Raw genomic sequence first — 27,726 nt, forward strand, 5'->3', positions numbered from 1 at the left:
AGCTGGCTGGAGGACTGAGGAAGGAAGAGAAAACAACCCATCATAAGCTCAATAGAATGCTGCGTGTTCAATGGGTTGTTCCATGCAACCAACCAACCTTGGCTTATTTGCAGGACGACTTAGCATGATGTCTGGAGCTGCCAGTGTAGCCATGCAGGGAGTTCCAAACCTGAGTTCTGAGGAATCTCAGCAAGGATTTAACCTGTACTATCACTACTTTCATCCCACAACTATTTGACCAGTTAATTTCAAGGAGATCAGTAAGATTGGCAAGGGAAGCCTCTTAACTCTGTGAGGGAACAAAACTGTCCCCTACTTTTGTATTAATTTGTTCTTTAGCATATTATGAGCATGAATCTTTTTTGTTTCGGTGCAGGACATTTCACCTAAAAAATTAATGATGTCTCACAATATGCTGCAGGTTATAACATTCAATAAAAAGTCAGAGAGGGCAGGGCGGAGAGCAAGCGAGCACATGCAGTTTTTATTCAGGACGCATAAAGATACTTTGCAGACTGAACAAGGAAATGCCCTCTAATAAAACCTATTTTAGAATACAACCCAATTTTACCAAATTAAAGGCCAAAAGCAGGGAGACAATGGAAAGCAAAAATAGAAAGAATGAAGAAAAGAAGGTTGCAGCCACAGAGGGAAATTTGGAAACTGAGAAACTGGTTAAAACATCTGGGCCTTTGACCATATAATATTGTTGGATATGGCAACTGAATAAAGTAGAGGAATAATCTATTTGGGCTAGCTAGACCTAACCTAATGGCCACTCCCCACACATTTAACAGTAAAATCATGTGATATACAAAGTAGATATGGGAGACTTTGAGGGTTTTGATACTGGTTCGAAGTGGAGGCAGACAGAGGGGAAAAATCTCACCTGGTGTCAATGGAAAGCTCACAGGAAGGGAAGGACAAAGAGGAATGGACGACACTATTTTGTCAGCTTTCGTCCACACATGCCAAGGGTATTGCTGTTTTGTGACATTCCCTGATAGGGCCGGCTAACTTGCAAGCTGACAACTGGGAAACTCAGCTTTTGCTGTTCTGTGTAACTGCATTTCCCTGGCTCTTCTTCCATCTCTTCTTCCATGTCATCCCAAACTCGACAGGGGTTGAGACTGGCACCCCTGCACATCTTGTTGTAGACTAACATGATTCCTCTTCCGGAATTGATAACCAGAGAATGGTTCTAAAACCACAAACATGTAGGAATTCATTTCACAAACAAGGTCGTTTCCCCAAACTCAAATGTTTACAGGCTGACACTTCAAATTAATGTAAAAAAAATGTGGTATCAATCAACGTTAATAAAAGGCCCCTCCACATTATACACAAAAGGACAAGCTAATCTTTCAAGTTAAGAAAAAACACAGGTTAGCTTGCACCAGTGTTTCTGAATTGAGTGGTATGGAAATATTTTGGATGATAATAATTCTCCAAGGGAATCAGAGAAAGAAAGAAAACAAACACTGCGATGGAGAAGATACACATTTCTGCACTGCTGGAAGTCACAGGTTGCTTATCCCACTGCTTATAATAAAAAATACTACTTTCAAGACAAACCTGGCATAAAAGGGTATATGATATGGTGATCCAAGCACAGATAGATATAATTATATTGGCATGTCAGAAACTTTAGAGCTATGTGTCTTAAACCATTAGTTACTCTTAATGCTCTTCTGAGTCCCTCAATCCTGAAGCCATTCAAACTCTAAGGTAAAATGATGCCAAACTCTGGGGTTTTGCATGGGGGCCTGTAAGACAGAGGCAAAAAGCAGGCCAGTAGAAGCCCTCCAGCCCCCACAATTAAAAGGCGCAGCACAGACATGAATGACACAGGTTCCGTTCAGGCACAACTATGGATACCTCCCTGACATTGCTGCTATATTCCATAGTTCTGTAGTTAAACATGCAATATTAGTGCAATTATTGCAAACATGCAATATTATCTTTACAAAGAACTTCACAACCACCTGCTAATAGGAGAGTGCTGCTAAAGCAAATGGGCTGACACAATTGCAAGGGGTTTATCAATCAAGTTTTGAGACAGATTTCCTAATCCAGTGCCCTCCAGCTGTGTTCAGACAGCAACTCCGTAATCTCCAGCATGCGTGGCCAGAGTTCCCAGCTACCATTCTCTCCACAGCATGGAGGGTACCAGGCTGAGGAAAGCTGCATTAGGAAATTAAAAGGAAGGGGTTGAAAAACATAAATGGAAATTGATTATTTAAAACCATGTCCAAGGGAGCTTTAGAAGTGTTTGCTTAGAAAAGCAATTATTTACTTGGTCATAGGCTGGAAAACTTGTTTCTACCTCCAAATCTTTTCCACAATTTTATTTTTCCAGAGAGCACATCTTGCCTCTTTTAATTTCTCCAAATCTATCCACTGAGGATATGAAAGGAATGCTTCAAGAAAAACAAGACAATGACCTTCTACACACAAATTGGCTTGCTTTTGAGATAACTTCTAGAATGTCCTTTAAAAGATTAATTCAGTTTATACTATCTAAAAATCTCATTTGTGGAAAGATGGAATTTTTTCCCTCTGAGTTCAGCCAAAGAGGAACACACTGGATTGGCCACATCCTTTAATTTTATAATACCCATACAAACCAATTCCAACATAAAAGCAATTATTATTAAATAACAAGACACATAAAAGATGGCATTTCTAATTGAAGACAGTCTCTTTTGTCTGGTTAAAATTAGAATTGATTTTGCAGGTCTCCTTGCAGATACCAGAGTCTCTAAGAGCAATAATATTCTACCTCTACTTATGTAATCAAGCAGTTAAACTAAGTTACTTCTGTTTTGAAAAGTAGCACATTTTGGTTTTTTAGACTGGATAGGCTAGCTTGTCATTTAAGGCACTACACATATGGAACACTTGTGATTCTCTGCCATGTATGCACTGCTTGATTTTATACATTAAAATGGAGAGTATAAAGATTCTACTAAACATTTATAAATAGCTATTTTGTACATCACACTGGCTGCACTTAAATTATATGTAATTATGTCAATGGGGGTGCAACACTGAAGCTTGGTTATCATGGAGACACAATTCTTTTTACTCATGCATGGTTTTTCAAACCTTTTGTCTGATCCAGCATGGCTCTTATGTTCTTTGCTACAGTTTTAGTGATACCAAAGCTGGGCAAATAAGTAGCAATAGAAAAATTACCTCAGGGAAAATTAAGCAAAATTCAACTCATTACTCTGCATTGCCAAATGGACAACAGTCAATAGATGCTGCTTTGGGCAATAAAGAGGTCTTGCTTGGATCCAGAAGTTTGTAATAACAGCAAAGTCCAATTCTGCAGCATCATTAATTTGTAATCTGACTTGTCAAATCATTGCCAACCACTGTAGTTTTCTAAACTTCTCCATCTTGGAAAAATACCAAGAATTGTATTTATTTTTCACTTGCTTGTTTCTTTCTAATGCAGAAAACAAGATACTACATATCTGCACTTATGGTACCCTAAGATCAGTGTTCTCCAACTTGGTCCCTTCAAGAGTGTGAAATTCCTATGAACGGCCCTCCTTATTTATGTTTATCCCGCACAAGATAGGGTACTGACCAGTACCATATGTTTATCACTGAAACAAAATACTTTCACCCAATTGTTGTACCATTTCATTATTTCAAATATCCATCACCTCAAAAAATACGAATATATGGCATAAAATAAATATAGATGGGAAACCTTTTTTTTCCCATCTGATTTGTAATGAAATTATAATATGGCCTAGCTTTGAGAGGTTATAGGGAAAGCAAATGATCCTAGGCATTTTCTAGGGCCATTTTTAATTTCTAGGGATGCAGTTCTAGGATATATTACATCCCTCTTAACCCAGACTTTTTCTAATTGAATTATTTCTATGATGTCAGATGCAGCACCGAAGCATGGGGCTGTTCATGGATTTCAGGCAACATCTACTTGTGATCTCATCCTTCCTTCTAGATGAAGAGGTCTCTAGGTTCTGTAGTTTATCTGGTTTATATAACTGGGTCTTCTGAGGAGACTAGAAGCATCTGAGAAGGCTGAAGCTAATTTTATATGCATCCAAATATTGCTCAGACTACAGAAATGAGTTGAAGGGTCCCAATTCCAGTATCACCCCTCCCCCCAATTTTTATCTATCTCTACCTTTCATGCTGCTGTCAACTCTCAGATGTATGCTTTTGTTTCTGGGCTCTCTACCACAAACTCTCTTTCTGTTAATAACTTTACTATTAGGATTTTATAGAGTTAAGATGTGTTTACCAACTTCCACAAGGATAGCAAGAGACAGTGGAAAATACTCACAGTTAGCATTCTGACACTGTTTGCTCACTCAAGTCATATAGTATATATTTGTCCTTTTATAGCAAATTGTGAACCTGGAAATTTCAATGTCCCATGCTTACCTACAGTAACGTATTTCAAATGCATATTTCCATTTCTGCCAAAAAGAAAATAGATGTATTCCCCATATTTCTGTATTTTACCTACTTCATTTTATTTCTCAGATCCTCTAATTATCACACAAAATTGTCCTCACTAACTCATTTGAAATGATTGACATGTGAATACTTAAGATCTTCCCAAATGGATAATTAACATTATTTGATGAAAGAGGTAGAAAATAAACATTAGTAAAAGCAACAAGTAGCTTTTCTTTGAACTTCATTATAATGAATAAGTTAGAATTTGCAAAACTGGAAGAGCAAAATTGCAAGTCCCACTGAAATTTGTAAGGCAACAACATCACTTGGTGTTCTGGACTAGATAAACTTCATAAGCAAAACAAAAACAAAAAACAGTGAGTCTGTAAGACTATTCTTATTTTAGAACAGCAGAAGAAGGGTGGAAGCCTAACTGAACTGATTAAGAGACCTATTTGCAACCCAATAGCATACAAGGGTATCGGCATCCCCAGAATTCATCCCGGAATTGTCCAAAAGCAGAACTTCACACATGGCTGTATGAAAAGCAGCAGCTCATCCAACAACAGGCAAGTTAAAACAGCTTCCGTGTGGCTTTTGCCACGTGCTTATCAGCTCCATAAGTTGCTATCTGTGACAATCCTATTTCCAGAAACAAACTATTTTTTAAAAAATGCAAGATACCTGGTGAAATCAAGATACAGCCACTAGAAATGCAACAGACAGTTTCAAATAGTCAGTTTACTGTTGCTATCTTGATCTCATATAATAGGAACACATTTTACATACAAATAGCAATGAAATAAATTGTATGAAAATGGCAAGTGTGCATTCCCTGATAGAATGTTACCAGCCTCATCAAATACGCAAGGCAAACTCTGTCGCATTGCTACCAGGCACCTTAATAATCTTCTGCACCAAAATGCAGGTTTGTAGATACAGCCCTTCTTTGTTCTGTATGTTAAGGAAGTTTTTCTTAACTAGTAGTGCTTTGACATAATATTGTATAGGTTTTTGATAACACAAATCTAGATATATATTTATAGATATACATGCTCACATGTGCACACCTCTCTTAGTTTGAACATTTTAATGAATGCTTTACTGAATATGAAAATGATGTTAGCACAAAAGCCATTGCAAAAACTCTGTCTTTCATAACAACTATAACTTTTGATTTCCAACATTTGGCTTACATTACTGTGCCAAAATATTTTATTTCATAGTTCATGAAATTACTATTTATCCTTTTAACCAGGGAAATATGATTAATGCCACTTTCCTGGGCAGTTGGTTTTGGGAGTACTCATCTTCACCAACTTGTATTTTAGGTTATCCATTAGACCATTAGACAATAGACATTTTCAATAAAAGTGTTCATGCTAAAATGGGAAAGTCCATGGAAGAAATTGATTTCTGTCTTGTGTGCTCAGCGTGTAAAAATATCCTCAAATAAATACCTGAAATAAAAATCATTTTCTCCATTTCATTCTTAGAATTACATAGTTAATAGAAGACAGAAACAGTGAAAAAGAGCCCCTGAGTAACTAGGGAGATTTTCTCAATCCAGTAACATGGTTCATCATAATATGTGCCTAGAGAATCCAGATGGGATGAACTAGATGCTTTCCAAAACTCTTCAAAATCTATTCTAGATCTTAAATGTTTTGTCACTTGTATAAGTTTTGTTTTAGAATATTCTAGTCTAGTACAGCCATAAGACAAAGTGTATTCAACTCTACAGTGACTGTGCAAACTATTGCTGTATTATAGTACACACACAGGTAAGAATAGATGCCAGTTTCTAAAGTAGGAAAAAGCTAAAAATGTTTTTCTTCCATATAGTGTTGTGTATGGATCAATACAAGGCTGCCATATTTTATTTGTTCACATAAGAACTGATATGATGCTTAGATTAACTGTATTTGATCTCAGCACAGTGAAAATTGGCTCCAGTTGACTAACAGTTTAGAAATTATTGGTTAGCTATAAATTTATCTCCAAGTTTATCTCCTAAAAACAGTGGGAACACAGCAAAATTTAACTCCCAAATTAATTAATGCCAGTGTGGTATATTGGACTGGGACACAGAAAATCCAATTTTCAGGCCTTACTCAGCTCACTGGGTAACTTTGACCCATTCATGGACTCTCAGCTTAACCAGCTTCACAGGTTATGAGAGATTCATGTTATGAAGATAAAATGGAGACAAGCAAGCTTATGTAAGCCACGATGGGTTCCTCGCAAGGAAAAATACAGGACAGAAAGAGAATGAATGAATGAGCGACCTGTGAATATATGTTGGCTCTCTGATCATGAAGTATATGTTAAAGGAAATATTAAAATTATTAAAAGAAATTATAGACTATTTCTTTCATAGACAGGAAGCAAGTATCCAGGTCTTTAGCAGAATCTGCAGATTTTACTTCCTTACTTCCATACCTTAATTTGCTGCACCAGCAGATAGCATGCATGGGTTACACAGTGCTCAATCAGAAATCATTCTATTATGCTGTAGGGATTTTACTTCTGCACTGCATAGAAGCTAGTTTCCGGAACAATTTGTCTGCCACACAGCTAGGGGGTCTTGTTTCTTGTATATGAATGTAAACATCCTTTTATGAACGTAGTCTGGGCACATGGTACCTGAAGGAATGCCTTCTCTATATGAGCCCGTATATTGCTATTATACTTACAGACTCTCCTGGGTATCTCCACGTATATACCTTTCAGGAACCAGGAAGGAGGTCTGATCTGTGGCTCCACCCAGGCTCAGTAACCCTCCTCTTCAGGGAGGCTTGTTGCTGTTATTTAATGGTCAAAACCTGCCCTTTAGGTTAGTCCTCAAATGATTACAGCCTTCTTAAAGTGGCTTTAATGGCTTTGGAGTCAATAATCTTTATTTTATTTCCCCCTTTTTCCCTCTGTTGTTTTACTGTTGAGTTGGTTTAATTTACCTTGTTGGCCACCTTGGGCTCACTGAAAAATGGCAAAGTAAAAATGTTTGAAACACATTTAAATAAATAACAAGTGTGCATACCGAGACAGACACTTTAGGAAGACATTTGGCATTTTACTTTTAATATTCCATAATTAGGGGAAAATATAACGGGGGCACCATAGATAGAAGACTTTAAGAAGAATAGGTACCAGTGGTGATGTAACAGAGTCAAAATAGCACTGATCCAGACAACCAGCAATGACTGCAGAGTCATTTATTGCCACAGAAAAGTATTGTGCTTTTCTGGGGGCGGGGAGGGGGGGGAACAGTGTAAAAGCCCTCTAAGTTGGACTTGCAAAACTAATTTTCAAATCTGCAGCTGCCATCTAGTGTCTGAGCAGGGACCCTGCAGATTATTCTCTTGTAGGTTATAATATTTTGCAGCAGCTTTAGTTCAGATGGGTTGGTGGACTTGCTTTAATTTTAAGAAAAAGATCGCCCCAGGAACCAATAGGGGATTCCTGTGAATACAGTTATATGATTATTAATTCTAAATTATGTAACATTTACTTGTGCAGAGTGCTTTTTGATTAAGCAACTCTATAAATAAATGAGAACATAGTTCACTAGGAGACTCAAAGAATCTAATACACCTTTACTTCCAACATGGCACCGCCAAACCCATGCTTCTGCTGCTCACCAATTCCATGCCCTTTCTGTTCTCCATTTCCTTTTGCTTGTGGAGTCACCTACTGTTATGCAGCTGTGGCCTGCTAGGGTTGTCAGGTGTCCTACCTTCAGAGGCCAGTTCTCCATTTTATAGGCTATCCTGTCCAATTCTTGTTGCAAGATGCAAAAATGGAGGGTGGCGCCTTGAGGCTGCCCATCAGCAGTGCCTCAACAGCGGACTGAGCAGATCACTGAGGCATTCTTCTCCTCTACAGCAAGCAGTTTCCAAAAACGCTGCCATCACACCCCCTGTGGCACACGCTGCTACAGGTGATGCATGTGTATCCTACCGCCTGCGTGCGAGTTGCTTCACACCTGACATAAGACGAGTCCTGCTGGATGAGACCAAAGCCCTCTCTGATTCAGCATCCTGCTTCCCGCAGCAGCCAGCCAGCCGCCTGCCAGCAGGACTGGCTGAATGCTAGTCCTCTCCTGCTGTTTTCTTCATAAGCAAATGGCATGCTGCTTCTGATCCCAGACACAGCATATAGCCAATAGCACTCCTAGCCACTGATACTGTTATCTTCCTGCATGAACATATCTGCATTGAAAGCTACAGAAATTGGTGGCAATCATTTCCTCTTGTGGAAGTGAATTGCATGGCTTATGCTTCCTTTCATGGCTCTTGAATCTCCCACTGTGAGGTTTTGTTGGGGACCAGCATTTAGTTCCAGATTCACCATGGTCTGCAGTGGAAAGGATTGTTACTTAACATGCATAAGAATGTGCTGCCACTTAGGCTGTATGGGACTTACTGCTAAATTACAAGTAGAATTACGTTGTTCTTGAACTGAATGTTTTTTTCCTGAAAAAAGTGGCCACAGGGATTCATTCTGGAACATGTTCCTAGTTTGTCCCCTCACCACATTTGCCTGTTCCCATGCATCAAGTTGCTAATTGCCTCCAAAGTTATAGTTTAGTCCAAACTTGGGTGACAAGGAGGCCCCTATATTTTAAATTAATCACAATTAATATTCTTTTGAAATAACCTTTCAAAACTTATAGTTTTTAAATTATTGATTGTATTTTTATGTTTATGGATATTGTGAGCCGCCCTGAGGCTTTGTTGCAATGGGGGCGGCATAGTAATTTTTTAAATAAATAAACTTGTTTTAGCAGAGCTCTCATATTGCTGCATTTTAAAAAGAGTAACACATGGAGGTGCAATGCTGTAGAAATATAGGTTATACTTTCATGACAATCAGTAAAATTAAATGTTTTAGATGTGCTCCTAAAATCCAATTAAAAGGTTTGCTTCCTGCATAAATCTACTCCCACACAGTTTCCATCAAAATTAACTGGATTTTTCTCAATGCCCAGTTGTGCGCAGTATTGCAACCAAACCACGATGGCTATCTGTACATGCTGATTATGTATGGAGGGTCTTAAAGGACTAGATGCATCACATAAATTAAAAATATAACAGGCTTTGCTATCATGGCTATCATCTAAAAATAGGGATATAGCTGAAAGTTTTTCTCATCATGTTGCAAAATGTGTTGTATGCATGAGATTTCCGAAGTCAATATTTTTCTTTTCATATTCTTGGAAAATAAAATAATAAATCTGTTTTCATTGCCTAAGACCTGCCAAATTCCTAGGTGGTACACTGGACTCCAGCAGGGTCTACAATTTGCATGGAACAATCAGCAACCCAGTTGCCTTCTTTGGAAACTTTATGGCACAAGAAAGGTCTAAGCACTTCTTGATGACAGGTTTCTGAAAGAGATTTATATCTGTGACCAGAAAGCCATTCAAGAACTCCATAATCATGGCCCAATTTCTGAAAGTGGAACACAGCAAGAACTGGATACTTAAATTAATTTGATAGGGATGGGCACACCCCTTAAAATCATATACTGGAGTACTTCTATAAAATACAATGAAACAAATAGGAAAAACAGAACAATGATTTGTGTACTGGAAATATAGTCAGAATCTAAGTAAGCTATGAACTCAGAACAGCACCAGACATTTGAAATTAACAGAGCAGAGAAAGCACAAGCATGCTCCATTCTTCAGATATTCAATGGTGACCTCATAAATCTTTCTGTGTGAGGAAACAGAGATACACCATCTCAGCTGCAGATATCCAAAACAAGCAATAGAAGGAACAATATGTGCTTCGTCTCCTCCTGTTTGTTTCAGTGTCCAAGGCTACTGTCAGCACATGGCCCAGGCCAAGCCACAGTCTCAGTCTCTAATTCCTATTGAACAGGGTTATTGTGAGACTAATCAAGATCAGAAAACAGCATGCTGTTAACTAAACTGTACCATATGGATGAGTAAACTGCTTCTTCCTGACACATAAGTTAAGGAAAGGGGGTGCAACGGAGTACACAGGGACTATCATTTAGTGCCGAAGAACACAAAACTAAATATGTCACTTGCATTTGTTTGTTTTGCCATGGCGTGGGGAGTCACAGGGAACCCAGCACAGGGAAGAGGTTAACCCATGTCTTCTTGATGGCCCCAAAGCTGTAAGCTAAAAGGGAAGCATCCACTAGCACCAAATGAGAACACACTTGCATGCACACACACCATGGAGGCGACGGCAGCAGATTATTGCCACAATCTCTTGCTCTAAAGTGTTGATCAAGAGAAAGAGAAGCCTTTACTCCATTTTTTTTTTTTGAGTTTACAGTAAAAGGTACAGTGCAAAAGAAGTCACCTGATTTTCTTTCCTCGGGAGAGTGGGGAGAGGCACCATGTCCTTTTCTACTCACATTTGCTGGAAGAAGAGCTGTCTCTTGGTTGCAGTGGAATAGCCATGTGATGCTATTGGCAGATGTTTCTGATTTCTAATAGACAATTTAGTGACCCAAAGCTGAGAAAAGGAAGGGTGAGCTTGCGAGGTCCGCCTCCACATCATCATTTCTTTTGCTTTCCACATCTGAAAGCCAGCTTCCTAAAGGGAAGAGACTCCCATTGCAGCAGAGCCTCTCCATGCAATTTTCTAGCATTCAACATTATGTGGAGAACCTCCAAGGATGCACACAAGGCTTTCTGCTTGAGAAATCCTCCATGTGTAGAAGGTGATAGCAATGATGGCGAAGGAGTTAGACTCAGCATTCTCCTCCTTGCTTGCTTATGTTTCTGATTTTTAGAATGTTTGAATAGTCAGGATGGAAAACTAAATGATTACTAGAGGTAACTTCAAAGTTGACAATACCGTAACCACATTTACTGAGTCAAGAATGGCCCGGGAGACTGGCTCTGCCAAAACGGAAAAGTCCAGTGGAAGACTCAGGGCTCTCCCGCATCAGGTTGACAGGGTGGCATAGTCCCTGCAGTGCACGCCTGTTAGTCATACTGACAAGCCCTGAAAGGAAGAAGGGGCAACCCTAAAAGGCACAGAGCAGCATTGGATTCTCAGCCCTCCTTGGAGAAGAGAGTCAGTGCCACCCCTGACCATGGCTGCTGGGGAAAGGGAGCCTCCCACCTCGCCTGTTCTCCTACTGGGAAATCTCCTCCCTTAGCTGTCACTAAAGACAGAAACAAATGATGAGAGAAAAAAATGAAAATTTGAATTAAGAAACAACCAAGATGGCAAGGTCAGATATACAAGGCTGAAGAGACAGCAGCTGCTCCTTAAACCAGGGAGGAACGCGCTGCCTTAGACAGGCGGCCTCTGAGCCCTCACAATCAGTTTCAGCTTTCTACTCCTGACCAGTGTAACCTCTCACCTTTAGAATGACCCTCTGTCTAATGAGCAAACTAATGCAGGAATGTATCCACTTTGAATGGAAATTCTACATAAAGATTAGAATACTAAGTGGTTGGAATAAAGCAATTAGATGGCTGAATGGTATAGGATATGTGAAAGGAGATAGTCTATATCTCAACTTGCTTATTTAGCCAGGTCATGGCAGAACATCAGGGAGCATCAAGAATAGGCTTCTCCAATTGTCTCTCACTTGCATAGCGCTTTGTTCCATATCATCACCTATTAGGCTGTAACCTCACTTTATTTAAGTGGGTAGGTCAAGATATTAACACCTGTAACATTTCTAAGCCCCACGTTAGTTGCAAAGAAGTACAAGAGGCATTCAGAAAGAAGCTGTAATAATGCCTGTTTTCTCTCCTGGGAGGTTCCAGCTGGATGGCACTACAAATCCAAAAACATAATGCAGCTATTCTTTCTTTTCGTCCTTAGCGGATTTTCTGCTGTCAGAAAGAATGGAAAGAGTGGTGGGAAAACATGGGAGGGTAATCAGTGGAAGAAAAATCATCTGCCTATTCACTGCAAAATTCCGTGAATGAGGTAGAGGAAAGGCATAAAGGCCTTGTCAAGAGATGCTTTCCCTTCTATTTAAAATTTCAGATTAACTATCACCAGTATTAACATTCCATTATCACTTGCTTCACTTCAGAGTCTGCTCCTTATATATTTTATTTGATATCTGAACATTTGTGTTCTAGACTTGAGAAGTCAGAGTGAAGATTTGCAGAAAATGGGTGCCACAATGTATCAGTTGAACAATAAAGGATGTGTGAAAGTGAAAGCCTTTCTGTTGAAAGTGGCCATAGAAAAGTGCTCCCTGGTCCCAGACTGTTGTTACTTGTACATACCCCACTACAGAGGGGAGACCAAACTCTCTCAAGCTACCATTTCCTCAAGGAGATTCACCTGCTTCTGAGGAGGCAGCAAAAGGGCAAAGATGGGCAGGTGATGCTGCAGCACCAAGGTTACAAAGTGAAGATTCTTGGACAGGGAGCAAAACCCAGCCTGTCCTGGAAAAGGAGGAAAGGTTTCAGAAAAGGTGGACAGAAGAAATTGAGGGTACTTCCTTGAGCTGGTCAGGAGGTGGCAACCAAAATGACAGGGCCATTAACAAAGTGTCTGGAGTTCCTGCTATCCGGCCCTCCAGCAACAGGAGTCACCCTGAGGCTTTCCTGAAAGGGAGGATGGAGAGGATGTTTCAGTGGGTTAAACTCTTCACATGGGCAGAGGCTTCTCCCAGATCTCATTAAGAAACTTGCTTTGATTCCTGCAAACCTGGTAAGCTCTAATAAAAGGCTGTGCTTCTGCTAGAGAAATCACTGTTACTCACATCTGCATTTCCACAAATTGTCCCTGAGCTGCTATTTGTTTCACAAGGAAAGTTGGCATGAACAGAAGCTCAACTCCCAAAGCAAATACAGTTTCAAGGGTTGTTTGAGTTGAGGCTGCAAGGAGGCCTGTGTGGCCAAGGGAGGTTTCTCACCCTCCCTGTATGCCAGAGCCACTGTTCCCATACTGCACTTTTGCCAGTGGCTGCCACTAAAAAAATCAAAAAATCCAGGGCATTTCATGTCACTTGCCATTTCAATATGGCAAGGAGTGAGCACAAGGCTCTTGATGACTGCAGCATCACGTAATGGCCTGCCGAGCTAATAAGCGTCCCCATTCAACACCTCTTTCGTTTCACTTCTCATCTCTCTGCAGCCAAACACAATGCTTTCTGTTCATGAATTCAGCAGTGTTGAATTTTCTAGAGCTGAAAACACTGCCAGGAGATGCACACACATGGTGTTATTTTTGTCAGTGTTCAGAAATAAATATTGCACAGTAGATTTGTCCTACCAAGGTCTTACCTGTACTTGCTGGATGTCTTCTACACGTTCTCTCTCTGTTTTAGCAACAGCAGTTTCCCATTCTGGATTGGAAAGTAAAATTCAGAGTTGCCTGTTATTGCTGCAAGTAGCAAAAACATCTTGAAATAAAGAACTTGAACGCTATCAGAAACCAATTGTACTTCAAAATAAAAACCATATTTCCAAGCCATACACTTGTATTGGGTTAGGGATGTGCATTTCTCCCTTTGTGTCTGTTGCTGGGTTGAGCAACTCCTGACAGGATGCCCATAAGCCACCAAGCTCGGAGACTTACGGGCATCTAATACAGACCCAGCAGGAGTAGCAGAGGCCATGTTGGCCTTTTCATCCTTCCTTTTGCTTTTTTGCTAGATGGGCTTTTGCTTCCATTCTTCTGTTTGAACTGCAAAATCCCCTTCTGGTCCTCCACTCTTCCTTTATCACACTCTGAGTTGTCTTACAAAGCTACAGTTATGACCCTGTAAAAGAAACCTTCTGTTCTCCGAGGGCCATAGCAGCGTGTTGGCCATAATGTCCAATTGTGTGGAAAGGATGATTTGTTACAGTAGGAAGTGAAAGGAAATATTTGTGTTAAATAAATTTCTACGGATGCTAATATTTCCTGGGAGAGCAAGAGTTGCAAGCACTTAAAAATCAATAACCAAAAAGGAAAGCTCGGGTTTAGAATTAAGGCTTAGGTTAAAGGTTGAGATTAAAGGTTTAGAATGCAACTATGTGAGGAAAGACTGAACAAACAGTGTGCAATAGCCGAGAGAAAAGAAGGTTGAGGAGTCTCAGAGATGTTGCAACCTATCCTTGATTTATTCAACTTAGACAGGGGCAGTTCTGAACTTGCTAATTCCCAGAATTCTGCAGCACAGGGAGTAGATTTGTATTAACTGATCAACTGCTCCCAAAGGAAATGCAAACTTAAGTATGCGCTTGTAAATCAAGGCGATGCCATTTAGTTTTCCCCAACTGTTCCCTTCCAGATGTTTTGGGCTACAACTTCCACTCTCCCTGTCCAGCAGGACCAATGCCCATGCTGGTCCAACCCATTTGGAGGGTACTAGGCTGAGGAAGTTTGACATAAAGTCTTGTCTTGGGGGTCCTGTGAAAAGAGACCTACTTTAAGGAACACTATGAGCGAATCCCCCAACCCATACAAAAAGGTTTCTGCTTTCTGCAGGTGTTAATACAGGGCTATTATTTCAAATTACTTTGAAAGTATCAATATCTGAGATTTGAAACTCCATAAGGGAAAAAAAATCAAGATATAAATAAAAAAGCATCCTATTCCCCAAATGGCAGAACTGATATGACAGCAGTGTGGTATAGTGGTTAGTGTGTGAGTGTGTTAGATCGGAACTCAGATCTGGATGCTAGTCCCCACTCAGCCATTTAACTCCATAGAGGACTTGAGGCCAGCCACAAACTTTCAGTCACTAACTCATACAGTATTTGTAAGGATAAAGGAGCACTATGTAAACTACCCATCAAAGTCAGCCTGGTGAGGCTTAACAAAAAGTAACTTGTCCAAAAACCTGAGTATAAGGCAGACCCCAGGTCTGCAGTGCAGACTCAGTTCAGAGAAGGCAGTCCAATTAATTTCCCAAATCGGCTCTAAATACATTTTTTTAAATTAGCTTCTTTCCCTAAATCAATAGGAAAATTACCACCAAATCAACTCCTGTTCAGTCCATTAATCTCCCCACTGCCAATACACCTCCAACCAATTTTGCCTTCTTTCATTTGCCTTTCTCTCCCTCCTTCTCCCCCCCTCTCTCTCTCTTTCTTGACACCCACTTCAGCCCCAATCTCTCCCCCCCACCATGCTGCCGTTCCACACATTTCTCGCCACCTGATGCAGGCCCCCACTCCCGGAGCCTAGCAGCCGCACGTGGGGAAAATGCTTGCAGGGGCTCAGTGCCAGGCTGTTCCGCAAAAGTTGCTGGGCGACTGGAGCCTTGGGCAGCATCGCATTTTGCAAAGGTGAGCTCTCCTTCAAAATATATTGTTTGTTTTTTAATGGTTTCAAAGGGAAAGTGCACAAGAACCTCACAAGTGCAACACGGTTGCCGTATTTCTGAAAGCAGAGTACAACCAGTGAGAGCTGCCAGTGGCTTCAGTGGGGAAATTGACATCAACCCTTCCCAAAAAGGAGAAAAGCTCGTTTATGCAGTGCAATTTGAGAGTGAGCTGAGCAGTACCACAAGGTTGTGTGCATTTGCTTGCTTGCCCTCTGAACAGGTCAGTTCCCACAGGCATCTCACAACTGCAAAAGTTAGAATTACTCTGGTCTAAAGGCTGGCATGCCAAGTTATTTTCCTTTATTAACACTGCAGATAGTTTAATTTCAGCTATTTGTGACTGCCTCTTTACCACATTCCTCTTGCAATCTGCTTATCCTATGAGATAACTAATGAAAAAATAAGGTGTTTGTTAGAATAAGGAATTAAGCAACTTCACTTTCACAGTTCAGAACTGACTATCACCTCCCTCTCTGATAAATGCTTCCAATTGCAGTCTTTACCCTCTTTACTTTGCCATAATGAAAGCAATCGGTTTTATTTGGGGGTCCTGTATAAAAAGCCTGTCTGACCTTGAAAATCAATGTTAAAATTTATTTCTATGCTACCCAACACCCAAAGCTCTCTTGTTGTTGGTGTTGTTGTTGTTGTCAAGACTTATGGTGACCCTATGAATGAACACCCTCCAAAATGTCCTATCATGACTGCGCTGCTTAGCTGCTCTAAATTCAAGCTTCCTTTGTAGAATCAACCCATCTCTTATCTGGTCTTCCTTCCCTTCTTCTCCCTTCAACTTTTCCTAGCCTGATTGTCTTCTCCAGTGAGTCTTGCTGTCTTATGATGTGTCTCAAGTAGGATAACCTCAGTTTTGTCATTTTTGCTTCTACAGAAAACTCTGGCTTGAAGATATCACAAGCATTCAAAAATAATCAGTTTTTGATAGACTCTGAATGCAATGGTAAGCTGTGACTCTTGCTGACGCAACAGCTATTAACTTATGGCATGGGGTTAAATGGTTGTTTTTTATTTTCTCTCTTTAATTTAATCAGATAATGAGGAATAATTAAAATAAAAATGTCTAAGGATAAGCTATGAAGGTTCGGCTCCAGCTTTAAAGAAATGTGCAGTCTTCCATTTTGCTTAAAACAGTTCCAGCTTCAACAGACATCACCTTAACCCCTCAAAGCACATACCTTTTTCGGCATGTTTCACTCTCTGCTCTTCATCTGGAGGTTTTGGTGGTGGCCACACCGATGGAATTCTCCTTGGAAATCTTCCTTCAACATAATCAGAGGAATGTGTGGGTTGGTTGACAGCAGCCCAGGTATAAAGCTGGTCTTGCTATAATTATTTAGAAAATGGAAATAAAGTGAAAATATTACATATTTTGGAGAGTCAAATGCAAGGAGCATTTAACAAACCTCTGCTGCTACTTACTTTCATATTTCATCTCATAACACGTCTAATAATTGGATTTTTTTAATGCCTTGGTGGTCATGGTCTAACTGAATGGCCCTGTGCCAGTGACGGCTGCCGCCTGAGTCCCACATGTGTAACAGGGGAACTTGCCCCAAAGAATTTATGGAAGGACTAATGAGATATGAATTGTACTGCTTAGTCCTACAATACATTCGTCCTATCGACAGAAGAATGTTGTTTTAGATAATAATGTTGCTAATGCACAGCAGGATCACAGCTGATAGTGGGCCGCATTAAATAAACATATTTCTGAAAAGGAAGTTAAACATATTGTTAACAGTGTGTTATATGAGTCACAAATCATTCGCCCACGTTATAATTTTTCATTCTCAGTCATGGAAAAACAGTGTTTAGTGTTCAAAGAAAACACGCTTTAAATTACAATGAGAGACTACAATTATCTTTATGGTAGTCAACTGTAACAGTAGGGTTAATGATATACAAAGCAGGGTTCTGGTTAAACTCAGATTGGCAGAGTATATATGTTATTCTGAATTTCTGACAAATGGGACATTCAGAATTCCTCTTAGAATTTGGATCAGTGAATCCCCCTTTATTTTGCCTTGCTTTCTAAAATTATCACTACTTATATATGCCTGGATTGTTGTATCTTTAAAGCAGACACAGACACACTTTTAAACTTTAGAAACAAAATGCAACATGCAGTGCTGCTAAAATCTAGAAGTAATAATAGCACCGCTCCTTTACATAGCAATGCTCATTGGAACGGTTCGATATTAGCCCTGTTTGCTCAACTGCCTGCTCCAAGGACGTCCTTTCTCGCTGTGCATTCGTTCAATAAACTACATGCAGATTTATGTTTCCTGCTCTGCCTTATGTTCCCAAATGACAAGCACTTGCTGATCATAACCAAATAACGGGATACAGAATTGGCTCACCAATGAAACATCCCAGAATAAAAGAAGTGGAGTCCTATCCTCCTTCTGAAGCATGGCATCTTTGCAAACTAGCTGCCTTCTATATACAGTTATTGACACAAAATGAATGTATTCCCTTACACAGCAGTTTGGGCAGCTCCAAACTGCAGAGCAATCTTCCTTGGGCGAGGCAAGATATTTGTCTGCAGAACCTAGAGATACCTTGTCAGTTTCTAATCCATACAGCTACTGTCTTCCCTCGCATTATCTTTACCCAAACACACTTTTAAACTTTTCCAGATTCCCTCTATGCTGGCTTGCAAAATAGTTGCTTACTACCTACAGAAAAAAATAATTCCTGACCAGTTAGAAGTGAAACCTACATGCTACTTACTGCTAGGAACAAACGTCCATTACCTCGAAGCTGAATTCAGGGAGTGCCATTATCTTGTTTGTTTCATTACTGACGTAGACAGACTCATCTTATGAATAAATAAGCAGCTACTGGAGTCTTAAAGCAGTTAAAGGCAGAGCCATTACGACCCAGTGCACTGCAGGTATCTCTCCACAAAGCTTCAAGATATATAGCCTTGGGAAAGCCCAATGACAAAGGAAGCTACCCTGAAATGGTTAATAGACGTACATGCGATAGAAATAATACTAAAATCAATTCATCAGGCCTGCTCAAGCAGGTTAGAAGGATGCTCCAAGGAGCCTTTGTCAGCAGTACTGAATAAGTGGGGGCGGGATACACTGGTAACACGGAAATTATGGGATGCATGATAGGAGAAAACTATTTTCTTTTAATTTTACAGCTCCAATTACTTCCTCTATGCTAAAAATTGCAAAAACCTCCGTTATTGATCATTTTCTGGGATAAGTACTGCAGACAAAATAACTGTGTTAAAAATAAAATGTGTGGCGCTTAGTGTGCCGTGGGAAAGTGAAAGCTCAGGTTAGAACAGACTGCTGGATGGTTAAGGTGCTGCCTTTTTTATCCAACATACTAGATACAGATGTGGGCTGGGGAAAGAGCGCGAATCTAATAATGTAGATTTCGGAGCACTGTCTTTAGCCTGAGTTATTAAGAAACTTTGGATCCATGTGATTTGGTGTTGCAGTTTTATTATTTTTCTCATCAGTGGGGTATTTGATTTCTACAAACAGAACTGTGCTTTGTAGCAACCACACTGGCTGCATGAGAGAGGAAAGGCCCACTAGGCTTCAATTTTTTAGGAAGCTCTTTCCCCACAGCTTCTTTGAAACTGAGGATGATATTTACAGCATACTGCAGCACGCTCTTCTGCTTGGGATCACGGAAGCTGAACACCTTCCACCATCCCTAAAGGAAAGTGCCACTTAGAGGGAGCAAAGAGAAGCAAGCTATTCAAATTCATATAGCCATGGAATCATAAAATACTAGAGTTGGAAAGGGCCTATGCAGCCATTGAGTCCAACCCACACTGCAATACCCCAAGTTACAGCAATTCTGGAAGATGGCTTTCAGACTGCCTCCAATGTGGGGACACCACAACCTCCATAGGTAATGAGTTCCATTGCTTGTTCCATTCTAACTTTCCAATGTCCAGTTGGAGCCTGGCTTCTTGCAACTTGAGCCCCTTATTTCATGTCCTGAACTCTGGGATGATCAAGAAGAGATCCCAGCCCTCCCCAGTGTGGCAGCCTTTCAAGTATTTGGAAAGTGCTCTCATATCTCTTCTTAGTCTTTAGTTCTCCAGGCTAAATGAGCCTAGTTCTCTCAGCCTCTCCTCACGGAGATTTGTTTCCAAACCCTTGCTCATCCCTGTTGCCCTCCCCTGCACCTCCTCCAAAGTTGAAAGTCAATTAATCTTTGCAATAGATTTTAATGAATTGTGTCTTCATACTATTTGAATATCAGATATACTCTGCAAGCCAGACATAAGGCCCCTGTGAGACATATTCCTGCATGGGACTAGCATTGTAGCCTTAGGATTTAATCCTATGCATGTTTAGGAAGAAAAAAGCTCTAAAACTCCCAGCATGTGTAGAACTTTTCTGAGTAAAAATTCACTGGACTGCAGCCCAAGTTTCCTTAGTTTGCTCTAGATATTTGCATCACTCTTGGTCACAATTTTATTTCCATCAGGTTTCCCATTCTCCTATAATATCTGGCTCAGAATGTATGTGGAACAGAATTAACAAAAGCAGCAACTTAAGCCCTAAATATTCAAGCCAACTTATCTGATTTTGGTGCCAATGTTATTGACATTGCAAGACCACTACAATTTTACAAATCTTTTCATTATGCAAGTATGCCGCTACTGTCAAATCAGGTGTATTATTTTGAGTAATATTCCTAAACCCAAGTTGAAACTCAAACTACTTAAAATCCTTCACTTTTATATATTTCTATACACAATATTAGATTTAAATCTGTTGGGGTTCTGTTCTAGTCTTGAACAGAAAAAAAACCACTTTGTTTTCTTGGCTTGGAGGGAAGCTAAAATACTTGAAGTTATGATTTGATTTTACAATTCATTACCTCAAAGATTAGCTTCCTCATACAAAGTACAAATAGGATTCTGAGGAAATTTTGGTGAAATAAAGAACATTCTTGTAGGATATAACATGAAACTTTCCTTCACCAAGTAAACCACTGGCCAAAAGAAAAGCTAGAAGACAAAACAGTAGGGAGTTATGGTAGTCTTAATCAGTGTTATGACAGAAAATGAAACATTTCAGATGTCCTGGGAAGCTATAAATAACATATGTATATTTCCTTCACCATTAAAACCCTATTTCTATATTGTCTTTTGGTCCTAACAAGGTTTCTCTCAGAGCAGTTTACAAAACACAATACACCAACAATATTAAAACAGAGTAATGAATCCAAGAAGAACAGAGTTATAACCTTCATCTTCCACTCAGGCCCATGCAGGGGGCTGTCCTCTGGCCCCGAAACAGCAATAGGACACTCCATATCTGATGTGAGAGACAAACGCTCCAACCTCAGCGCCAAGAACTGGAGTGTCCCACTCCTTCCCCTCCACCTTGCAGCCAGCTGGAACTGTGCCAGTCACTCTCTGAGGTTGGGAAAGTGACCTTGGAGGGAGAGGTTACCGTTGGCAAGTGGCTGGGATACAAGCTATCCTGATACCTTCAGCCTTCCTTCCTTCTCAGAATGTTCTCAATAGGCCAAAAAAATGCAAGGTAGGAGAACAGGGGGTGAAGGTCAGGGACAGAAAGGCAACGTAATAGAATTGCAGCCTAAAAATCAGATGGAAGTTAAAAAAAAGTTTTCACTGCCTATCTAAATGTCATCAGGGATATGGCATCATCTTTGTTGCCATATTGTTTCTGAGCATTTCATGCTCAGAAAGAGACTGCTGCTCTGTTACAAGAGGCTGATGTTAACAGGGATGGCAAATGAGCAACATTTGTGATCACCAGAATTCTCCGAACATTGCCTTGCTGTTCGAATCTTGCCAAATTCAGTGGATGGGGGCAAGAGTACCTCTAATCATGCTACAGATTCCTTTGAAAATAAGGATATTTGCTGTCTCTCTGAAGCACAAATGCATACAACTTAAATGAAACTAGTTCTCAAATAACCTTGGATTACTGGGTGCATAAACCTTCTTCATGAGGGTACAATGAACTTGCTAGGTAAGAGCATCATCATTTTGTAGGGTTGGATTTGTTCAGATCTGTTATTATAATATGGTAACCAACACCCATGAATATAACGGTGTGCTTAATTTCAACCAAATTATGGTACCATCCAATGTCTGTTCAGATAGAAGAAAAGCCCTACAACTCCCAGGAGTCCCCAGGTAGGCATGCCACTTGGGGAAGGCTGGGAGTAGCAGGACGTTTTTTCTGCCTAAGCATGCATATGATTTCTCTTTAATATCCAAAGAGAATTTTGAGAATTTGCAGTTGAATGTGTGAACTGACATGACTCAAAAATACTAGGAGAAGTTAGGTCTGGATGGTTTTTGACCTGTGCTAGTTGGTTTTGTTGGTTCACTGATTCATTGCAAACATTTGCATACCAATTTTCAGATACTTTCTCAAAGTAGTTTACACGATTTTGGGGATAGGCTGTGGAGATAATACTCCTACAGAATAAAATTGCAGCCAACTAAATATCCTGAAAATCATGGGCAAATTTTAAAAGTCTGCCAAGAAGAAAACAGAAATGGTTCCAGGCAAGTTGCCCTGGAGAGATTTCCAAAGATATCACAGCAAAAAAAAAAAAAAAAAAGAATTCCTTTACCTGCACCTCACAATAGATAGTCAATTCTTCATGAATATGAATGCGTGAATCATCACAGAAATATTGCAGAAATACTACCAACAATCCTACTGTGGCTTACATCAAAAGTTGGTGTGCTCTGCTGCGTCCCCTGGCTACATGGCTCTCTGAAGCAATCGCTGAAGGGGAGCAAGAGTCCCATAGCAATGATCCAAGAACAAAGCTTCTCGGCTTCTTCTTGTGGCGCATTCTCCTGCTGGCTGGACAGCTTTTCCAGCAGAGTTCGACCTGCAAAAATTAGTTAATGAATTCATGATAAAACAACAACTATTCAAGAAGCCCACAAAGGGGACAAGAATAATAATTTTAAAAAAGAATTTTAATAGAATATCAATTTGTGCGGCTTAAAATAACCTTGGCAAAAAATAATGCCATCTTAAAGAGAAATATAATTCACAATAGATTAAACCCCTGTGCTGTGTTCATCTTTTGGTACAAATAAAGGTAAGATAACTACCCCCGACAAGGTATACTTTTACTGGTAGCAAAGCAGGGTTCATAGACATGCTTCTTAGCAAACATTTAAAGGTTGGAACTCTCTAGTAATCATATAGCTGATGCCAATTAGCTATAGGCTTACTATTTAATTCAAAGACAGTAAAATACCAATAGGTATAACCGTATCAGAGATCAGTGTAACTTGCTTTGCCACTGTAATCTCTATGGTTCAGAATATGGGGCAAGGGCCTCAAATGATTCCTGGCATAAACAATTCCAGGCAATTAAAGAAAACTTCTAGAAAAAAGTTCCAAGTAAATCTAAATAAGAAGACATTGAGTCCATCCTTGAATTCTGCATTGGTACTTCCTTCTCCATGAGTGCAAGCCTATTAAACCCATGAGTCAAACATAGGCTCAAGAATGAGTCCCAAGAGAACCTGCCCACTTAGAAATTTAAATGACCACTTTGGTATCTCCAAGCTACATGGATCAAAGCAAGGCAAACTGTAAGAAGCATGATCAGTCCAGGCCAGCAGGCCCTCTGGATCTATGAAAAGTATAGCATGACTTTCCATAGCAGATATTTAATGATTCACATACAGCATACAACAATTCAAAGATACAACATTCTAGATTGCACAGTCAATCAAGGTGACACATACTAAGGCTCAGGTGTAAAGGATTTCCTACATCTCAGACGGAATGATGCCTCATCCATGAAAGGTTATAGTCCATTGATGATGAGCAGTAAAGACAATGTTATCAGTCAAGGCTCCAGGCCTGGGCATCAGCTCAAAAGCAAAGCTGGGGCTACAATAACACATCTCCAAAGTGAGAGGGACTTTTAGCTCATAAATGAGCCCTTTGTCACATGGGGTGTTTCTATCTGTCCCAAGCAGATCACTTCACACTTTCCCTCTCTTTCATTAGACTGAAACGAAACTTTAGAAGTGCAGTTCTTTTATTAACTGGTCACAGCTCAGTAGCAATCAGAGCAACCATTTCTTTGGGATGTGGAAGAGGCACCTGACCATGTACAGAGTCAGATCTAAACTGAAACTTCCCTTCCTTCTTGCCCTTTGCCAAAGCTTCTGACTCCACCCAAGGGTGGCTGGCCAGACAGCAGGTACAGCGGTCCACTCGCTTCACCTGCCATCTCAGGATGGGGTCAAGGAATTCTATTTCTGTCCCCTCCCCTGCAGCTCTCTCCTTTTCCCAGGCAAGCTTGTTCCCACACTGTCTGAAACATCACCAGGTAACCCTGAAACTGCCAAGTTCACTCTCTGCCTCCTCTTCAGAATTAGACACGTCTCTCTGACCAGGCTGCAGTGTGCAAGAGACGGGCCCATTCTCAACCCTGTTCTGCCTCCTGAGTCGAGAGCCCTGTCCTTCTGCTAGTTCTTATGAAGAGCCAGTTCAAGTAAAGGCATGGCATTCAGGATAGAAAACCAGCATCTGTTTGGATGCAAGTGACTCACTGCTTCTTTCTTTGGAAAGCATAGCAAGGAAAGAAGCTGTAAGAAAGGCGCTTATATTGATATCGACATCCTACAAGCTGTTTAAGCCCACACCAGCAGCCCTGCTGTTACCTAACCAGGTCCAGCCAGATGCACAGGCTCCCGGCTTCTCAGGACTGAAGGAGGCTCCAAACCCTTCCAGACCACTTCCGCCAAGATACTGAGAGCCTGCTGTGGAACCTATGGCTGGGGGTGACCTGCTGGCTTTGGCGGGTCACTTCCGTAAACCATTTGCTGTTCTAAATCACAGTCAGTTCAGGCAGCCTTGCACAAGGCCTGGGCAACAGTGGCCTTTCGAACTGTCTAGGGCACAAAGGAGGGCTTTCCTGGAAAAAAATCACCTGGCCATGGAGCACACTGGCGTGGCAGCTTAGAGAGGGAGGAGAGGTTTCTCTGCTCCTGCAAGTTGCTCTCCGCCAACTCGTCTGCCAAGGGAATAGAACTGTGGTTCAAGTATAGTCCCAAGCATGTCGCTAAGCCTTCCTATTGTACAATAGTTGCTCCCAGCTCAGGGTGTTATTTTCCAGTGTTCAGCTAGACTCACGTGAGCAGCCCTTTGCCTCAGATGCAGCAGTGTCCGTCAGAAGAATACAGTTGGAAAATGCCTAGAAGGCTATCAGGTTCAATCCCCCACTCAGTGCAGGATTCAAGTCTCCCATCCAGATTCTAACCAGGGCTGATTCTAACCTTCCAAGATTAGGCAGGCTACAGAAGCTCTCCATCATCGCTCTCTCTATCCTGCATTAAGCTACATAGTCTTCCTTAAACAGAATAGAGGAGTGAAGAAAGGAAAGCTTCCATCAGCTGATGGTGGCCTTCACTAATTTTCAAGTGGGAAGTACTCTGGCAAAACAAAACCAAAAATCAGAATGAGAACCACAGTCACTTCTAAACATGCCTGTTGTTCCTTAAGTTTACTTTTTATATCCACCTTCTCTCTCTTTCTCCCCCACCCCATTCAAGCAAGTTGGTCTTATGTGAACCAGTGGGGCTGCAATCCTAAGCTAGGAGTAAAACTCTAGACCAGAAGAAAAACTCATTGAACATCTCTGAGTGAAATGCTGAGTAGACATGAATAGGATTGTACCATGAAAGCAGGGAAGATGCTAATTTTGGGTGTCCTGGGGGTGAAACAGGAACACACACCTATGCATCTGTGCACATACGTAGGGCAGCAACAGCAGTAATATTAGCAAGAACAACAACGACAGGTATCATGGAAAATGGCCTGAATATAAAATATTCCTCATTCCAATGCTGCATTTCTACAAAATTAATTTAATCAGATCAGCTTCACTGATGCTCTTTTCAGAAACATAATGGTGAAGAGCGGAAGAGGGAGATTAATAATGCTTTGGTTGCTAATTTGACTGCAATTGCAAAGGCTAATTCAACTATGTCCGATCATCTTTTTCTTCTGTCTGGAAAGACAGGGTGCTGCTGGAGCGGCCTCTGTTCTCCTGTAGTCTACTGGATGCTGGACACAAAGAGGGGGAACAACAGCAACCCAGCTCTTGGGTGCACAGAGCAGAGAGTGACACACTGCTTCACCATGCAGGGCAGCCAGCAGGCGGCTGCTCTGTCGCTGGCCACAGCCAGAGGAGGAGTGGGAGAAACAAGGGGGCTGGCAGCAAAGAATCAGCAGAGGCAGCACTGCCAAGCACTGCAGCAAAGAGCTTGTCTAGCCACTAGGGTGGGCAGCCAGGTGGGCAGACGGGCTGCTGCTTGCACATGCAGCAAGGTAAGCGACAGGTGGGGGAAAGGGATGGAGAGAGGCTGCATTTGGGTGTTTGCATGCTGCTGATGGTCTGTGGGTCTTGCTGCAAAGACCGGGGATGCAGTGCTTCTTCTGCAGACCACCTTTCTGTCTTTGTATTGCCACGTCTACGGTGGGGAGGGTTTTATTCATGGGGTAGAGCAAAACAGTAGCAAGAGGAAACCCACTTGGCTGCTTCTTTGACAGGCATTTTGTTCTGTAGACTTGAATGATTTGTTTGTTTTTGCTTTGTTGTCTTTTACTTCTGGTACCTAATTACCTCACTATGGGACAAAAATGTTTTAATAAATTAATTAATTAAATGGATGGACATGTGGGAATTCCTACACAAAATCTCACAATGCTTTACTGAGTCATATAATTGCATATAAAGACCAGTTTCTAGATTCTGGAAACTCTGAAAGTAAATTCTACTTTGGAGACTGACTTGTGAAAGCGATGAACCAACAGCTATAAGTGAAAGATGTATAACCCCAGTCCATTGCTGGTTTTACATGTGGTTGTGATTCCATCCCATCATCTCACATTTCTGCAATATTTAAAAAATTAACAATACAGATGAAAATTCTCAGTTAAATACTGAAAATAGCATTTCTGTATGCATTGTATCTTAAAATACACATGCCAGATGCATTCTTCCTGGAACCAGGCACTTGATGTGCATTTTATTTGAAAATATGGAGACATTTCCATTTATGTTTGCAAATGTGCAAACTTATTCATTTAAAGCACTTAGATACTATTTGATTAGCATAATGCTCTCACAACGGTTCACACAATATAATTAAAATTCAACATTTAAAACAATTCAAAATAGATTCTGTACAAGAAAATTTTTGCACGCCTCTACTATACAACAACAACTACAATAAATAATACCAACTATTCCATATGAACTGGACAATTTAAAAGCCAATATAAAATGAGATCTTAGTCCATAGCCATTATTAAAAACTGGTTGCCTAGTGACATATAGGGGAGAAATCAATAGATCTGGAAAGTCTGGAAATGGGAACTCATAGCTCACTAATTTATTTCAATGCATGTAATGGCAATAAACATTAGAATAACGAAGATCTTAATTTCCAAACAATTAAGTAATGACTGGCGGGGGATGCTGAGAGTTGTAGTTCAACATATCTGCGGGGGCATGAGGCTTGGGAAAACTGGTATAGAAAGTTATGAGCCTCTGATTAAAAGATTGGAAAACAAGGACTACAACTATTATTGAAACAGAAGGGGGGAAAGCAACAGAAAATTAGTAACATTATACTCCATGCATTCTCATAAAAAAATCTGTCACCAGGAAAAAGATGAATATGAAGAGAAAATCTTATACATTTAAAATTGTTCAGCAAAAAAAAAAAAAACCATGAAATTACTCCTTGGCATTTAGTAGCTAAGAAGAGATACAAACACTAAAAGAATGATTAAGAATCTATCATTTTAGACAGTGGTTTGACAAGCATCTTTCAATACTACTGACTAGGCAAGAAGGAGTAAAAATGAAAATTAATACAATCACCTCATACAGAATGAAAGCTCAGTGAATCCAGAATCCCATGCGTGCAAAAATAGATTTATTGCTCATTATTTTTTGCAACATTCTGCA

General features: G+C 40.5%; 1 protein-coding gene across 1 annotated transcript in view; it reads right to left on the bottom strand.

Annotated features, from left to right (window-relative positions):
* The window catches only part of FMN2 (formin 2), a 165,815-nt gene that overhangs the window by 112,501 nt on the left and 25,588 nt on the right, over positions 1 to 27,726 (bottom strand). Inside the window, exons 2-4 of the mRNA XM_044451225.1 lie at positions 22,442 to 22,608; positions 16,917 to 17,064; positions 13,694 to 13,755 (exon numbers count right to left, since the gene is read on the bottom strand). Of these exons, the coding sequence (XP_044307160.1) occupies positions 13,694 to 13,755; positions 16,917 to 17,064; positions 22,442 to 22,608 (377 nt within the window). The remainder of the gene's footprint in view (positions 1 to 13,693; positions 13,756 to 16,916; positions 17,065 to 22,441; positions 22,609 to 27,726) is intronic.

Source organism: Varanus komodoensis, unplaced genomic scaffold (genome assembly GCF_004798865.1).
Source record: "Varanus komodoensis strain SLA01 unplaced genomic scaffold, ASM479886v1 scaffold1, whole genome shotgun sequence".
Taxonomy (NCBI): Eukaryota; Metazoa; Chordata; class Lepidosauria; order Squamata; family Varanidae; genus Varanus; species Varanus komodoensis.